Here is a 17713-nt window from a genome sequence, read left to right on the forward strand (position 1 = left end):
TTGAACATGTTCACTGTGACTTGTGTGGTACCCAGGATCACCTCAGAAACAAGAGATAGGCCAAAATGCAGACAGGATCTAACCAACCTGCTGTTATTTCTTCAGGCTTGATGTGTGCCTTTGAATAGAAATTGTGATATTTGACAAGGTCAAGCAGAAAGAGTGAAAACATGCAGTGAATAAACTTTTCTAGAGAACAATTCTAACTCAAGGTTACCATAATGACAAAGTTAGCTGGGCTTTTAAGATGTTCTACATTAAAAGTTTAGATATTGCATAGGCATGCTAGCAGCTAGTAGAAGAACATTCCAGTATATCGGCGACGATCTTTGACTTGGAGAGGAGTATTCATGTAATTAACTCTTAGTGAGGTAACTGTACTTCTGCTCTTTAAGCCAATAAGAGAGACTCAATTATTGAAATATGATCTAGAACACAAAGTTATAGCACTTCTGAACACTTTCAGATTTAACACCACATATACACAATACATGCACATAAGAAAAAATACATTGATGGTCGAGAACAAAAACTGAAAAAAGGCAATGCTGTTCTCGTTTAAAACAATTAAAGCTGTTTATATAGCATAGTGAACTGAAGTCATGCTTTTGGTCTTTGTGCTCCCGTGCTGATCAGGATATGTGCTACCGGTACGTAAACGAGAACGGTGTGTGTGTGTGCGCGTGTGCATGTGTTATGAACACAAGCACTGTTGTTCCTAAGAATCCTCTTAAACCACGAGAAACCTTGAAGGATTCAATAAAACATTTCACCAAACTAGTGCCATTGTGCTGTTTTGTTTGTTGCAGTTCTACAGAGAACACTTGTGAAGATGCAACACATCTGCTGTAGAATGTCATTTTTCCATCCTCACATACTGTATGTCAGAGTATAAATTAACATATATACGGTACCTCTCAAGAGCCCTTGGGAAAGAGTCCCTTCACCCACAGATCTTGAGTAGGAATGAGAAGAGTAAGCTGCTGTGGTTGAGAAACTTAACTGCGTAGCATAAAGAAAATTGCTGGAGAGTGAAATAATAAAAGAAATTGTTTATTTAATAATCCATTCTTTCCCATCATATACTCATACAGCCAGGGTTCTCCTTAGGGGTGGGAAAATGAACAAAACTAACAATTAATTGAAACCCGAAAGACGGCTAGACCAGGGAAGGGAACCGATGAAGAAAGTTCTAAATCAATCAAAGAGTTCTACGCTCATTACTTATCTGTTACAGGCTCCGCTCACATTAATTAGTTACTCCTCAATGAGTAGTGGTATATCTACCAGAAACTTTGACTGGGATAATCAGCATTCATTTCAATCTTCAGTAATCAACATATGTTCATTGGAACAATGCTCAATTCAATACATCTTCTATACTCGTTACACTTTTAGAATAGGGAAATGGTTTGTAACTTTGTCTGAATTTAAATTTAAAACACATTAAGAACATGGAGACTGTTACATACCAATCTCCTGATGTCTCATTCTGAAATAGTGTGTTAAAAAAACAAAAACAAAAAAAACCCCGAAGCAAACATTGTTATATCAGTCTATTTCCAATGTGGTTTAAAATAATGATTTAAACCGCAGTCAACACCATACAACCAACAGAGGCACTGAGTCACAGCTTATTACTCCTCATTACCTCCTCATGTGCTCGGCTCAATACACAGAAATTCTGATAAACGCATATGCCTTGTCTTTCTTTTTCCTGTTTGCACAGCAGTGTCCTTTAAAAGCACGGTCGTTCCTCGCTCCTGAGCCATGTCCTTGCACATACATAGCTCCTCATACGCTCCATTCATTTCATCTGCAGGATCACCTATGAGATTGCACAGTGTGTTAAAGGGGAGTTTCAGTGCTAGCATGCTAGTGTGCAGGTCCAATAGGGTGACTAATTAAATTCTGAGAAATGATGCATGAGAGAGAAAGCAGGTACCTTATTAGCAGCCTCCAATGTGGTAATGAGTGTGTTTAGCTCTTCTTTGTTCATTTCTATGGTTACACCTCTCTGGATTCCGTTCTCTGTCAAGTCGAGACAGAGGTTCAGCAAAGGAGTGTTTAAAGATGACAGTTTATCACTGGATAATGCAAGCTAAAAAGACAAAAAGAGTGGGATGGGAATGAAACAGAATGCTATTCGATCAAACTAATCATCATCTTAATTTGTATCTTATGTACACAGAGAGCAAGCTTTACAACAATGTGTATATAATGTTTGGGTACAATATGTGTGTCATCTCTCTCAACATTACATGCATTCAAGGCAAAAAAAAAATACGACACTTATTAGTTACTGATTAATTTGATATTGATCCAGCCTGGCAGGTAAGTATCATTCCAATGCTCAATATTGAGTCAATAGTGAACTGGTACATCCTTAGACAGGACAACCTTGCATCTGTGCATACTTTTAGCTGCCAGTTGAAGTCATCTAGTTGTGTACTGCAGATTCTGTTGGTTCTGTCCACCAGTGCTTGTCTGATCTCCTCCCGCCTGGCATTCACACACTGCAAAATAGCGTCTGCACGTACAGATTCCAAATCTCCCAGCATTTCCTGTACCTACACACATATGCACACCAAATCCAAAAAAAGAATCGGAAAAAAAATAGTGTTTAATAGCTTAAGATGTAATAAGGTTCACATCATAATGAAACTGTGAAGATTAATCCTGAAAACTCTGATCAGCCATAAGATTAAAACCACCTGCCTAATATTATGTAGGCCCACTTGTGCCAACTAAAAGGCTCTGGCCCGTTGAACCATGGACTCCACAAGACCTGCCTGTTCTTGGTCTTTCCTTGCCTTCTTTTTCATCCTGTTGCTCTAAGCTCTTCCACAACAATAGATACAAACAACCCTGGCCATCCACATGGGGGAGGCAAAAACAATTAAATAAAACATGCTTCATCAGAAAAGGCCACCTTCTTCCATTTCCTGTGCTCCAGATTTGATGCTCATTTGTCCATTGTAGGGGGTCAGCATGGGCACTGTAACTGGTCTGTGGCTAAGCAGTCCCATAATGTAACTGTGTTCTGCACTTTTCTGACACCTTTCTATCAAAGTCAGCACTAATAGAACTTTTTCAGCAATTTGTGCTACATTGGGTCTTCTGTGGGATCGGTCAAAACAGGCTAGCCTTCACTCCCCATGTGCACTAATGGGCTTTGGGTGCTCATGAACCTGTCACTTTCGTAGTTACTAACTATTGTATACTGGGTTAAAACCAACATGCCATTTTGAAATACTCTGACTCAGTCATCTAGCCATTACAACTTTGTCAAAGTCATTCTGATCCTTACGCTTGACCATATATCTAGCTTCAATCACAGTAACACCAAGAACTGACTGTTTATTTGTTGCTTCATATATCCCTCCCCTTGAAAGGTGACACTGTAATGAAATAATCAACATTATTCAATTTAACTGTCAGTGGTTTTAATGTTATGGGTGTATCAGTGGTTTTAATGTTATGGATCTGTATGTTTTTGTTTGTTGTTTTTTTACATACAAATCATGTTAATACATACATTTTAAAAAAAGTGATGAACCGTATGACCAAACTTTTGTGAACACTTGACTAATGCACCCATATGTTTTTCCCCCAAATAACACAATTGACCAGGATGTCTCTATATGCTTTAATATTATAATATCCCTTAACAAAGAGGCGCAAACTTGTTCTAGCTTGACAGTGCTTCTGTGCACAAAGCACGGTCCATAAAGAGATGGTTTACCAAGTTTGCTGTGGGAGAATTAGAGTAACCTGAGCCCAGATCTCAACCCCACTGAACACCTTGGGATGAACTGGAAGACGTACTGTACCCCAGGCTTCATTCAACATCAGCACCTAACTTCACTAATACTCTTGTGGTTTAGTGAGCACACTATATAGACTTTTCATAAAAGTGGAGGCTGTTACTACTGCATGAAGGACATTAACTTCCTGAGGGTGTTATTTCTATCTACGAAAAAATTTACAAAAGGTTGTTATCAGTAGTCCACAAACTTTCTGCAATAATCTAAGCATTTGTCTTTTACATGCAAGAATATATAACCTCCTGGTCTGAGCATTTCCTCCCAACAACGACTCGGAAGAAGTGGTTTATTGAGCTGATCAGATCTCCCCACTCCAGTAGACTCCATGTCTCCCCATATTGGAGGCGCTTTGGGAGACTCCGTCCACAGAGTCCATCCACTACCTTGTGCAGGAGCTGGACAAGAACTGGATTAAAACACTATGCACTAGTTTTACTCAACATATGAATAAGAGGGTTATTCATAATAACATTATTTTACACTTAATACATGGAATACAGGGAAATACATAGGTTTTACTGCAAAGAACACCTCAGTGGGTCAGAAGAATAACAGTACTCATAATTACCACTAGTAAATGAATGATTTATTTCGTATTTTTTAATAAATATATTAATTAATTGATCGATTTTGTATGCTAGGGATGGATTTCTAGGCTGGATCTTTTCCCACTGACTGCAGCAATATATATATACACTAGACTTTATGAGGAAAGTACAGTTACTTTACAAAACAGCACACAGATCGCTTAGTGTTATCTGTTACCTACTTTAGGACACTCTGATGGAGATACTTTTTCGAGCAGTTTCAGCATGGCGGTCTATCAGATCCTTTCTTTCCTTCGCACATCAGCTGACACGCATGTCACATGACTGAATCCTCAGAACTGGGTTGCCAGATCCGCTGGTTTTGTTGTGAATCGATCAACCCTACGTTTTGCAAGACTCATACAAAATGTGTGGATGTATTAAAATATCCAAAGTAAAGTATAATAACATATAGTAAAATATAATAAAATTTAAAACCGTAAACAAACTGACTGGAAAATAATGAAAACCAGTAAACCACAAATTTTTATACATTGATATAATATCCGAGTTATTTCAAAGGTATTTCAATGAAGACAGCCTACGTGGAGCGTATTTTGCTGTAGTTATAGTCGGGTTAAATTTTAAATTTGTGTATAGGGTTTGACAGGAGTTTTTGGTTCTTTCACAGCCTTTCCCCTTTATTTGGTTAGTATTCTTTGTTCCTTTATATATTATCACCTGGCAACCCAGATTTCGAGTTAAACCTATGTAATGTAAACATTAATTCAATCTATAACACGGATTACACATTTTTGAACTATCAACTAAAGTGTTCTGTTTTATTTACTAAAGTATTTCTATATAATTAAAGTAAACAAAGTTAAGATACTTCCAAGATCATTTTAACCAATCGGAAGGTAGCACGTGCAGGATTTCAAACTAAAAGTCTTCTGTCTATGACCACAAATAATTACAAGAACGGTCTGTCAGCTGTCTTATCCTCGTTGTTTTTATTACTGCAGCTGTTTTATTTTTTTTTGACAGTCAATACATGGGCACTGAATCTGAATTAGTCCCAGTCGTCCAACCTCACACCTTCCTGTGTTCTGCTGTACAAACACATCTCCAAAAGCTTTATAAAAAAAGTCCCATGTTATAAATGAACTGTGCTACTGAACGAATAGTCACTGATTTTGGCTATAGGATGGTAAATATGATCAAATTATAGCACTAATTGTTCAATCTATAACAACGCCATTTATTAGTTCTGTAGGCTACTTGGGGTGTTTTCAAACTGACATTCATACTCAAGAATCCCTGGATAGCATGGCAATAAGTATAGCCAGAATTATTATTATTATTATTATTATTATTATTATTATTATTATTATTATTATTATTATTATTATTATTATTAATAATAATAATAATAATAATAATAATAATAATATAAGTGCTTCTGACAAAGATTTTTGTGATCGCCCCTTCACATAAGAGGAATTATTCCGAAAAATTACGGATTCAATTTTCATCCAATGACTCAGCTTCAGTGTGGAAAGGTCTGAAAGCCATCACCAACTACACAACACCATCCCCCAGCACTGTGGTGAATCAACAACCGGCAGACGACCTGAATGAGTTCTACTGTAGGTTTGAAAAAGCCAAATTCTCACCTTCTGTAAGCCCAGAATCAGTCACACCTTCAATCCAGTTCAGTGAAGATGATGTGTGTCAGGTCTTCAGGAAGACCAAGAGAAGAAAGGCTCCAGGCCCAGACAGCATTTCACCAGCCTGTCTGAAAGCCTGTGCTGATCAGCTGGCCCCCATCTTCACACAGATATTCAACACGTCACTGCAGCTGTGTGAAGTACCCTCATGCTTCAAAAGCTCCACCATCATCCCCGTCCCAAAGAAACCCAAAATCACCGGACTTAATGACTATAGACCTGTGGCTCTAACGTCTGTGGTCATGAAATCATTTGAAAGACTGGTTTTGGCTTATCTGAAGGACATCACAGGACCCTTACTGGACCACCCGCAGTTTGCCTACAGAGCAAACAGGTCTGTGAATGATGCAGTCAATATGGGACTGCATTATGTTCTGCAGCATCTGGACAGACCAGGGACTTATGTGAGGATCCTGTTTGTGGACTTCAGCTCTGCTTTCAACACCATCATCCCATCACTCCTACAGCCCAAATTAACCCAGCTCTCTGTGCCCTCCTCTGTCTGTCGGTGGATCACCAGCTTTCTGACAGACAGGCAGCAGCTAGTGCGACTGGGGAAACTCAAATCAAGCACCCGCACCATCAGTACTGGTGCCACCCAGGGCTGTGTTCTCTCCCCACTACTCTTCTCCCTTTACACGCATGACTGCACCTCTAATGACCCATCTGTCAAGCTCCTGAAGTTTGCAGATGACACCACACTGATTGGCCTCATCCAGGATGGTGACGAGTCTGCTTACAGACTGGAGGTTGAGCGGCTGGCTGTTTGGTGCAGCCTTAACAACCTGGAGCTGAACACGCTCAAGACAGTGGAGTTGATTGATAGTGGACTTCAGGAGAAACCTCCCTGCTCTTCCCCCACTAACCATCATGGACAGCATTGTCACAGAAGTGGAGTCATTCAGATTCCTGGGAACCACAATCTCCCAGGACCTGAAGTGGGACATTCACATTGACTCCATTGTGAAAAAGGCTCAGCAGAGGTTATACTTCCTTCGTCAGCTGAAGAAGTTCAACCTGCCACAGGATCTGCTGAAACAGTTCTACACTGCCATCATAGAATCTATCCTCTGCACCTCAGTGACTGTTTGGTTCAGCTCAGCCACCAAATTCGACCTCAGAAAACTACAGAGGGTAGTCTGGACTGCTGAGCGAATCATTGGCACAACTCTCCCCACTCTTCAAGACCTGCACTCCTCCAGAGTGTGCAAAAGAGCAAAGAAAATCACCCTGGACCCCTCACATAGAGCACACTCCCTCTTTGAACTGTTGCCATCTGGTCGGCGCTACAGAGCCCTGAGCTCCAGAACGACCAGACATAGGAACAGTTTCTTCCCTCAAGCAATCCACCTGATGAACAATTAACACCAAGGAACACACAACACATAATATTTGCACTATGTATACCTCAATTGCACATTTCATACTTGTACTCTGTACATACATGCATACATATTGTCTGATTGTTTATGTTTACTTCAACTGCACATTTCACAACTGCATGTGTACATACAAATTGTATATATTGTATACTTATTTGCATATGTATATTTCATATGTTTATTTAAACTGCACATTTAAATAAACATATGAAATATACATATTTCATATGTTTATTTAAACTGCACATTTCACACCTGTAAATGTGTACATACAATTTCTTCTATACTACATATGTCATTCTGTTACACTGTGGAGATTATGTCACTAAAACAAATTCCTCGCATGTGAAAACATGCCTGGCAATAAAGCTGATTCTGATTCTCATTCTGATAAGCTGAAATTCTTGAGTCTATCAAAATTGTAAAGGTTAATAAATCACCTTGAGTGGATGGCCTTACTTCAAAATTTTTCAGAGATTTGCAAAAATTTGGCCCCTTTTTTATTAGAAGTAATTTATGAAAGCATTAGTATGGGATCTCTTCCTTCTACCTTAACACAAAGTTTAATAACTCTTATTCCCAAACCTAAAATGGACTTATTAATTGACAATTGGTGTACGATTAGTCATTTAAACCGTGATTATAAAATTATTGTTACAATCTTTGCTAAACGCTTAAAAACTATTTTAGACAAAGACATGCATGGTAGGTTGATTGGCATCTCTGGAAAACTGTCCATAGTGTGTGATTGCGTGAATGAATGAGAGTGTGTGTGCCCTGCGATGGGTTGGCACTCCGTCCAGGGTGTATCCTGCCTCGATGACTGATGACGCCTGAGATAGGCACAGGCTCCCCATGACCCGAGGTAGTTCGGATAAGCGGTAAAAAATGAATGAATGAATGAATGAATGAATGAATGAATGAATGAATGAATGGTTGAGAAACTACTTAAGAAATTCATCCACTGTTTGGAATACTATACAGCAATATATTTTCTCTCAGTTGGGATCTTTAAATTTTCTATTACACTGTGACTTTAGTATTCAGAGTATCCCTGTTGCTCTCTCTAATTTCCACAAACAAGCATTATTAACTTAGTCTTTGATTTTCAATTACAATTTTTCTCCAACCAATTACTTTATTTGGATTAATAAGATTATTTATTACAATTATAAGTCTTTATGTTTTGAAAACTGGTTTAAGGATGGGATAAATTGTGTTAGTCAACTATTTAATCAGGATGGTTATTTACTGACATATTTTTCCACTGTATTTGGTGCGATCCTCAATGGTGTCATTACGTTATTTAAGGGGTGTAATTATTTTTTGACAAATTCTGAAACTCATCTAAGCTATATAGATGAAGTCTTTGAGCTTTATTTCAAAGATGTTTTGTTTCAGTTTTTCAGTTTTGCAACTAAATTATTTATTCATAAATGTAGAACTATGAAAATGTTTTCTCATGTAACAAAAAGGCTACTAAAACTTTCAATAAATTCTATTCATGATTTTTCTCTTTCTCTCTTTTGAAATTGAATGCTACGTAATATTTGGCTACTCCTGAACCCCTGGCTTTCTCTTTCTTTTGTATTCTGTAAGTAAATAAATAAAAATATGTATAAATAAATAAATACAAAAAACAAACAAACATACAAACAAACAAAAAAAGGTTTTGCCAACCCCACCTTCTGGTCAAAAGTTAGCAAGATAAAATAGCAAGATAAAAATCTTACTGACATTATTGCAACTCCTCCTCCAAATCTGTACAGTCATGGCCAAAGGTTTTGGAGGTGATATACAATGCTTAAGCTGTTGTGGTGTTCATTCAAATTGTTTCTAGATTTTTGTGCAGAATGATCAGATGAATTTTAAATAATTGCATTTATTGATTTATTGGCTAAAAAATTTACTTTTTCCAAAAAAAAAAGAAAAAAAAAAGAAAAACAACAACCAACAACTGCTTTTTGGCCCTGGCATAAAATAATGAGCTAACACCATTTCTCTAATCATACCATCAGCACATTTGAAAGTGACATTAAGTACTAGTCAGGTGAAATCACTATCATACTGATCGAATTTTCAGAGCAGACTGATTACTATAAAAGGAGGGAAGAAATGCTTCCAATCATTGTCTTCTTATTAGGAATGGTTACCTCCAAAGAAAGACATGCAGCTATCATTGCTTCAAAATGACCTCACATGCAAGGAAATTGCTAAAAAGAATATTGCACTGAAATATTTACCGGATCATCAAAAACTTCAGGAGAGAGGTTTGACTGCAGTGAAGAAAGCGTCAGGATCTTCCCAGAGATGCCCAGCAAGTGCCAACACCATCTCCTCCTGAGGAGTCAGCTACACGTTGGTGTCACCACCAGTGCAGAGCTTGCTCAAGAATGGCAGAAGGTGGGTGTGAGTGCATCTTCGCGCAAGGTGAGACCAAGTCTTCTGGACGACGGCCTGGTGTCAAGAATAGCAGCAAAGAGTCCAAATGTCTCCCAAGGACAGACTAAAATTGCAGAAAAATGCAGAATATACAAGGGACAGCTTATCACTGCTTCATAATAATAATAATAATAATAATAATAATAATAATAATAATAATAATAATTAGTAGTAGTAGTAGTAGTAGTAGTAGTAGTAGTAGTATGGAAAAGTACATCTTTATTGAACAAATTAGACAACATGTAGACAGTGTGGCCAATTAGACCACTTGGGTTCTCTGGTTTCCTCCCATTTTTCAAGATCCCTGATAAATACCACCTTTTCACCACCTCCTCCTTAGCTACACTTGAGTGTATGAATGTGTGTGTGTGTTAAAATAAATATTCTATGTCTTTGGCCAATGAATATTAAAATATCCAGCAGTGAAGACCAATCTACTGCTATATAATGAAACTAGACAGTGGGAACCTAGAGAAGATTTTTGCATAAAATACACTACGTGTGTATTAAAGAATAAAAGTGGAACTTCCCACAAATGCAAATGTCTCAGGAGGCACATGCTGATGCCGATGATGCGCAAAAGCCGGTGGCAGGAAGAGAACTAACGCAAGTCCCTGCTGCTTGAGTCGAAAATGTAACTAACGTCGAGAAAATCTTATCTATGAGCCGGAAAACCGCTCAGCCGCCACACTTCATATCTCATCCCGTGGACCTGAGCACGAGGCAGAGCCGATGAGGTGACTGGGTGAGTTTAGAGGAGCTGAGAGCAAGCTGTTCGTTTACTGTATCGGTAACTATGTTAGCGGCTAGTGATCAGTTAGCATCCGAGCTAACAAGCGTTGTCTCGCCAAACCTGAGCTTACAATGAAACAGAGATGGAGTATAATACTACAAAAAAAAGACTAATTATTAAGGTTTTCAAAGTTGAGTGTTTCCTGGCATCATTTAGCCTGAGAAAGAAATACTAATGCTGTTATTGAGTTCGCGTAAATACTCTTTATTTAAAAAAAAAGTTGTTATTGTTATGGGCTGTACCGGTTTGCAATACTATCAGTTCATGTAACGGCCCTTTAACGTTAGTAGCTTTACTGATTGTTAAAATGAGTGTGTATGGAGTGCATCTGTGTCTTATGAAGATCTTGTGATTTCTTTTTCGCTATTTATAACTACAGTAGAGACAAATACACTGACAAACCGCATTTGACGTTAGCTTTTGTTTACTACGTTCATGCCCTCAAAGACCTGGCAGTAAAAAGCTTTATAATAAGGTACAACAAGGGCATCGTTTTTAAAGGAGTCTCAGAAAGCTATATAAACAACGTATAAAGCTATTATAATGTTGTTTTAAACGGGAATGGATATAATCATAAGTTCAGCATGACACAAAGACGGAAAAACAGGAAATGAAAGTAACAGTCACATTTTGTGTGAGCATTGGGGTTTAAAACAAAGGGGATTCAGGATCAGAAAGCACTTTTGAGTTTATATAATGCCTATCCGAGACCTGGTTGGATTTCAGGTGTCACATAATTGTGAGATGTATAATTTAACAGGTCATGCTTGGTTTCTGAATGTACTTTTTCCATTTCCTTTTTTTCTGTCTTCCCTTAAATTAGTAGCAGAACAGCTTTACGATAAATCTGTTAAAGTATAAATAATCTGTTCTGTTTTTTTTTTTTTGGCAGAAAATGTATATAAAATTTGGGGTTGGTTGCTGTTTTGGCAAGTTGTCTCCAACATTTGGCAGATTTTACTGCAAAACATTATGCAAGCCTCTGTAGGTTATTGTGTTAAATGGCTGGATTGACCCTCATAGCTTGATCTAGACATGTGATCTAGACCCAAGAAATTTCTCCATTAACGGAGCCTTCATCATGGCTCACCCATGATGAAGGCTCCGTTAAAAGAGAAATTACTAGGGAGAGATGAAGAATTTTGCTGTTTAAATTTTTGTGCTTGCTGGTATGCTAGTATTAGTCAAGAAGCTTTTATTTCAAGTCAAGTCAAGAAGCTAGTAATATAGTGTTTTGTGTTTACTTGTGTGTGCAGGGAACTTCTAAAGGCTCCTCAGGACGCAGGGGCCTGAACTGAGTCTTTCTTCTCAGACATTTTACCTCTTGAGACACTAATGGAGCGGATCCAATGGCTTCGTTACAGATGGCAACAGGTGGCTTCCACAGAGTCAAAGCAAGGCTGGTCCTCTGCCAATGACTCAGCAACATTAAAAGCTGATTTAGATTCTAAGGACCACTCCGGACGCAAGCTTCATGGAAAACGAAGAACGGTGGTGGCACGATGTGGTCCACACTGGGCAGAATACCAGAGCATCTCGAAAGGATATCAAGGCAACAACATTCGGACCACCAAGTACACTCTTCTCAGCTTCATACCTATGAATCTGTTCCAGCAGTTTCACAGGTAAAAGCTATGTAAAGGGCCCATTCTGCACCATTTTTGCTTCACTTACTTTTATGTAATTTTTTATAATATAATCATTTTCGACTGGCCTTTATGCTTTAGAAGTTTTGTAACTGCCTGTAAGCCTTATATATACGTAAATGATATCTGTTGGGTGTAACATGAGTGTGATTGAAGAATGGCGTATCAACACTTCCTCTAGTAAGTCACAATTATCTTGTTAATTTACATACCATTCATGAACCTTTTGTTTCATAAAACCAGATGATATAGCTTGAATTCTTTTTACTCCTACATTCTCCTAAAAATGTGCATGACACATAACTCTTTCTGTGGATTTGTGTTTATTTTATTTTGAATAACATGACTTAAGCTTAAATTAAGCTACAATTTGGACCATCTTAGTGTTCTAGCAAAATGCTTTGCTATATTATGACAGTATACAATGTCCTCCCTTTTATAGAATATAAAGATATCATATGGTTCAATTCACATTATTTCTGCTTTTATGAAACAGGTCCGTTTTATAAAGTTTCAGTTCCCAGTGTTTTCTGTAACTGAAGGTGTATCCTAATGTTATGCAATTTATAGATGCAATCATGTGTTGATTATAGGATAACCTAGGGTTTGAAGTTTTTAACAGGAAATTTAGCTTGGACAGGATCTACAGCCAGATACAAGGATTACAAGCTGGGTCAGTAAATGGGCAGATTTGATGGAAAGTGTGACCGTTTGATGTGTGACCATTCAGACAAAATAATGGAGTTAGATTAATGTATGATCAGTTGGAAGTGGGGCAAATGCATGTGGTATTATCTTAATCCTGGGTGTCTTTTTGCCCTTGTTAATGGAAGAAGACATATTTCATTCAAACTGCAAGTGAAATGGAGAGATCACGAGAGCACATTTCAGTATTTTTGCACTGCATTGTCTTATCATTTAAAATCATTTTTGCTTAAACACTTGATGAGAATGATGTGGTGATATAAACTGCTATATATTTTTGAAACACCTTGAGACTGTGAAGGGAAGGAAAGTCATTGTCTATTGCTGAGCTATTGGTTTAATTGAGAGCAAAATGCTCTTTGAGAGATCTCTCTTTGAAATAGTCATCAACTAACTAATAAGCCATCAGCACATAATGACACTTTATTTCCTCTCCATTTGCTGATGATTCTACTGTGGGTCTTTCCGGCCTGGTGACTGGTTTGATAGCTAGCATGATTAAGAGAGGTAAAAGAATGCAGCCCTGTCTGACAGAGAAGACAGGAAACTAACTAACAGGAAAATAACTAGAGCTGATACCATTTTTTTTTTGGCCAAGGGCTGAACATAAAGTGGCTTAATTAACATGATGAATTCAGGGGCAAATCCAAACCTTGGCTGTGAATAAATAATTGCATTAAGTTGAATAGATGGTTGCATTTCCTCTTAAGGCCTTCCCAGTGTCTAAGCTTACTCAGTGCAGTTATGGTCAGTACTATATAAATGACATTAAACAGTCATCCGGTTTAAAAAAAAAAAAAAAAAGCCAACTATGTCTGTTTGGAGTCAATCTTAAAAGGAAGAATATTTTTCATCTAGCTTAAATCTTATCAAGAAGTACCATGCAGGCTCACTGGCATGTAAAGTACAAGTCTTAGCAAGTGAGTCATTAAATTCCTTAAGCGTCAGAGGTCAGATGAAAACACTGAGGTTTAGTAAAACTCTGATCGTGAGCCATCTGGTATTAGGGCTTTAGAGTTCTAAAAGTAAACTTCAGCTCACAAACATTCTGTTCACAATTTAATGTTAAAAAGACACCAGTGAAGTGATTTTATGGACTTGTACACTGTATGCAAATTGCAGCTAAAACCGGTTTCTTTGTATTTTTGTCTTAAATAACAAGCCTTACAAGTTCTTCATATCATCTGTATTTTAAGAGCTTTGCAGCCTCTGCAGTATATAGAACAAACCTTCTGAAGTTGCCAAGATGGCTCTTAATTTGTCAGTTCTGTTTGCTGAATCCTGGGCCTGGATTTGTAGACCTACTTCAGCCCTGTAGTTCTGAAGCAGATATTTGCAAATCTGGCACCAGACTTAAGGATAAAGCATGACTATCATAGCTTGATCATGAGCATAGTCAATAAAATGTTTCTGGGTTTGTCACCATTTTTTCAATCGTCCTGTGTTTTCTGGTTTGGATTGATGCTACTTCAGACTGCTGCTGTGGTGTAGACTTTAAGAAGAAGCCCTTTAATTTGTTAACAGTTTGTTATCCATGTCTGAGTAGGACATTATTGATGTGCAGCTTATATCAGCTGTGCTCTGAATATTCTGACCATCAAAGGATGGACACAATCAGTGCAACATCCAAGGACAATGTGCAGAATTTGCATTCAAGGTCAAGTAGATTCATGCACATAATCCTTTGTGGGAAGGGGAAAAAGGCAAGAGCTTTACATAAACCAACCAGCATAACGTTAAATTTATCACCGAACAGGTCTTCCTGGTACTGTGGTATATTTTTTCCTGTATATATTCATTTATTGTGTTTGTATTTGTCTGTATTTGTTTGTTATTTTCTGTTGTGCCTTAGCATCTTTAGAGAGCCTCACCACGAGCAGTTCAGTATACGATTTTCTCAGTTCCAGTCTAGGATACTCTGGATATGACAAATAAAATGACTTTGACTTTGTTCTGAGTAGGCTATGATCTATACACACTTTCTTTTTACTGTATGTAAAGGTTTTAAACAAATGTTTGTCTTTGCTTTCAGGTTCAAAGTATGTAATTGTACAAACAAAGTAACATCAAGCAGAGTCATAAGGCAACCATCTCTTTAATGTCCTGCATATGATGTACAATTTTATTTGAGAAAAATCTTCTCTGACAAAAAGCTTGACATTTCTATTGCAAATTATTAGAATTCATTTTTACACAATTTGGCATTGTTTTTTAATTTAACAAACAGGTAAAACCTACCTTCATGCTTAAAGAATTAGCAATTCTGATTGACATTCTGATTGCATCAGACACAAGTGGTGTGGCTAACACAATCACAGGTTATTTCACAAAAAAAGGATGGAAAAAGGTCCTTGAGTTGAAACAGAATAGTTGCTGTTCAAGTTTATAAGATGCTCACATACATGCTCATTTGTCTTTTCACATTATATAACTTAAATGAATTGACAAAGTACTATTTCAGATAATATTTAGATGTCCTCATAATTATTCAAATCAAGCTATAAGTCTAAAAACTATATATTTCTGACATCATAAATTGAAAAATATATGGCACAACCCAGACACTACAAAGTTCAGTACATACCGGTGCTCAAGGGTTCATGCTGAAGGCTTGCTTTTAAATAGGAGGTACTGGAAAGCTTGTTGCCATCACAAGCAACATGGATAAAGCCAAATATAAACAAATTGTTGAGGAGAACCTGTTCTAGTCAGCCATGTATTTAATATGTTCAAAAAACATGTTCTAACTGAACAATGCCACAAAGCACAACTCAAAATGTATGAGCTAAATTTCTTTAGTGGTTGTGGTTAAATAAAATCTGGGGGAACTGTTTGTGATGGGTGAGAAAAAGGAAAAAGAATGACTATATAACATGGGGTTTGGTGACATTTTTTCATGTAAATGGCCTGGGACAGTAGAATGTATGTTTTTTTTTGCAGAGCTGCAAACATCTACTTCCTGGCCCTGGTGTTGCTGAACTGGGTTCCAGTGGTGGAGGCCTTTCAGAAGGAGATCACCATGATCCCACTCGTTGTCGTGCTCACTGTCATCGCCTTCAAAGATGCTATAGAGGATTACAGACGCTACTGCTATGACCAGAGGATCAACAACAATCTCACACATGTGTACAGTCGGTCAGTATGTGGGTAAATACATTTTTAGAAATTGGGGTTTGTGATTTTTTTGATATTAATGTCCAATTTTTTGGGGCAAGTCGTGGCCTAATGGTTAGAGAGTCTGACTCGTAATTCTAAGGTTGTGGGTTCGAGTCTCAGGCCGGCCACGACTGAGGTGCCCTTGAGCAAGGCACCGAACCCCCCAACTGCTCCCCGGGCGCCGCAGCATAAATGGCTGCCCACTGCTCTGGGTGTGTGTTCATGGTTTGTGTGTGTTCACTGCTGTGTGTGTGCACTTTGGATGGGTCAAATGCAGAGAATGAATTCTGAGTATGGGTCACCATATTTAGCCGTATGTCATGTCACTTTCTTCACTTTCAATTTATCATCTGCTGCTTATGTGACATGAGCTCGTAATGTAGGACTTCTGCTGTCTATGGTAATATAAAAAACACAAATATATTTGGTCAGGAAGGATAACTCAGTTCTGAATGGGTTCAGCATGACTCTTGTGTCAGTGGAAATAATGACAGTTTAAAGGATTATGGGTAATTTGCCTAGCTTTACCATACTGTCTTCGCTTTTAGATTGAGCATATGCTTTCTACTTATGAGGATTGATTTAGTCATTCTTTAACACACATTTAGTCAGAATTCCCTTATGTACAACATTAAATGTCACTGACTTTAGGGTAATTACTATATTAATTCCAAATAACCACTGAATCTTTAATAGGACTTTATGCAAAATCTGTTTCCTTTTTACAGTTTTACATGTGACTTTTGACATTTTTTTCCAGTCATAGCATCAGATATTTTAGGCAAATATGTTCATACACAGCACATTACTCTTCTGCTTTATAAGAGTTTGTAAACCAAGACTCCATAGTCTGTTTCTAAGAGTTCATCCACTATATAGACACTTGGCTTTGAGAGGTAGGTTGTTCACTACAGTTAAGAGTAAGTTGAGACACTGCACTTTTAGACACTAGAGACATATTTTTTTATTTTAGTCTATGTACTCAAAATGAAATAATTGCTTGGGATACAATCTGCATAGCATTTTGGTTTTTTTTTTGTTTCCTCCAGCTTCTCTGGTTTTCTTCCACCTCCCAAAAAATCATCAAGAGATGGCTTTGCTAAGACAAATGAGCCCCAAGTGTGAATGTGTGCGTACATTGTGCTCTGGCATTGTGAACATGTATCCCAACTACGCTGTATTCCCATCACACCCAGTGTTCCTGGAACTGGCTTCAGATTCACAACAACCCTGACCAGAATCAATTAGTTACTATAGTTACATAGAATGATATACACACAGACTAAAAATAAAAGAACGACATACATTTTCTTTCTCTTTTCATTATGTGGTTATTTAGTTTTAATTCTTTTTCTTCATTGTCAACAAGTTTGTCCTGAGTTTAGTGGAATTTATATACTGATTTAAAATAAAATATATTCTCCCATTTTCAACAAAATGTAGTATATCTTGTTGTATTAACTGTCATTATTATATGATTTACATTACCGATATTATTTTGCACA

The 17713-nt window shown here is 37.6% G+C and overlaps 2 protein-coding genes across 2 annotated transcripts; one reads left to right on the plus strand and one right to left on the minus strand.

Annotated features, from left to right (window-relative positions):
* Positions 1–1037: 1037 nt before the first annotated feature.
* On the minus strand, positions 1038–4753 carry commd8 (COMM domain containing 8). Its single transcript, XM_027150235.2, has 5 exons — positions 4597–4753; positions 4067–4222; positions 2418–2570; positions 1946–2101; positions 1038–1828 (listed from the first exon to the last, which is right to left on the minus strand). Exons 1-5 carry the CDS (start codon positions 4639–4641, stop codon positions 1808–1810), a joined length of 531 nt encoding a protein of 176 aa, XP_027006036.2. The 5' UTR covers positions 4642–4753; the 3' UTR covers positions 1038–1807.
* Positions 4754–10399: 5646 nt separating this feature from the next.
* LOC125140994 (phospholipid-transporting ATPase VD-like) lies at positions 10400–17626 on the plus strand. Its single transcript, XM_047811876.1, has 4 exons — positions 10400–10653; positions 11958–12326; positions 15993–16187; positions 17258–17626. The coding sequence occupies exons 2-4, from the start codon at positions 12037–12039 to the stop codon at positions 17331–17333; spliced, it is 561 nt and encodes a 186-aa protein (XP_047667832.1). The 5' UTR covers positions 10400–10653; positions 11958–12036; the 3' UTR covers positions 17334–17626.
* The last annotated feature ends 87 nt before the right edge of the window (positions 17627–17713 follow it).

Source organism: Tachysurus fulvidraco, chromosome 4 (assembly GCF_022655615.1).
Source record: "Tachysurus fulvidraco isolate hzauxx_2018 chromosome 4, HZAU_PFXX_2.0, whole genome shotgun sequence".
Lineage (NCBI taxonomy): Eukaryota > Metazoa > Chordata > Actinopteri > Siluriformes > Bagridae > Tachysurus > Tachysurus fulvidraco.

Bases quoted from the DNA above. Each gene is read 5' to 3' on its own strand.
- commd8 (XM_027150235.2), bottom strand. From the start codon at position 4,641: ATGCTGAAACTGCTCGAAAAAGTATCTCCATCAGAGTGTCCTAAA. The intron at 2,571-4,066 runs GTTATATATTCT...ATATGTGTGTAG, and splicing joins GGAAATGCTCAGACCAGGAG to GTACAGGAAATGCTGGGAGA. The intron at 2,102-2,417 runs GTATGCACAGAT...TTGTCTTTTTAG, and splicing joins ACTTCAACTGGCAGCTAAAA to CTTGCATTATCCAGTGATAA.
- LOC125140994 (XM_047811876.1), top strand. From the start codon at position 12,037: ATGGAGCGGATCCAATGGCTTCGTTACAGATGGCAACAGGTGGCTTCC. The intron at 12,327-15,992 runs GTAAAAGCTATG...TTTTTTTTGCAG, and splicing joins CTGTTCCAGCAGTTTCACAG to AGCTGCAAACATCTACTTCC. The intron at 16,188-17,257 runs GTCAGTATGTGG...TGTTTCCTCCAG, and splicing joins CTCACACATGTGTACAGTCG to CTTCTCTGGTTTTCTTCCAC.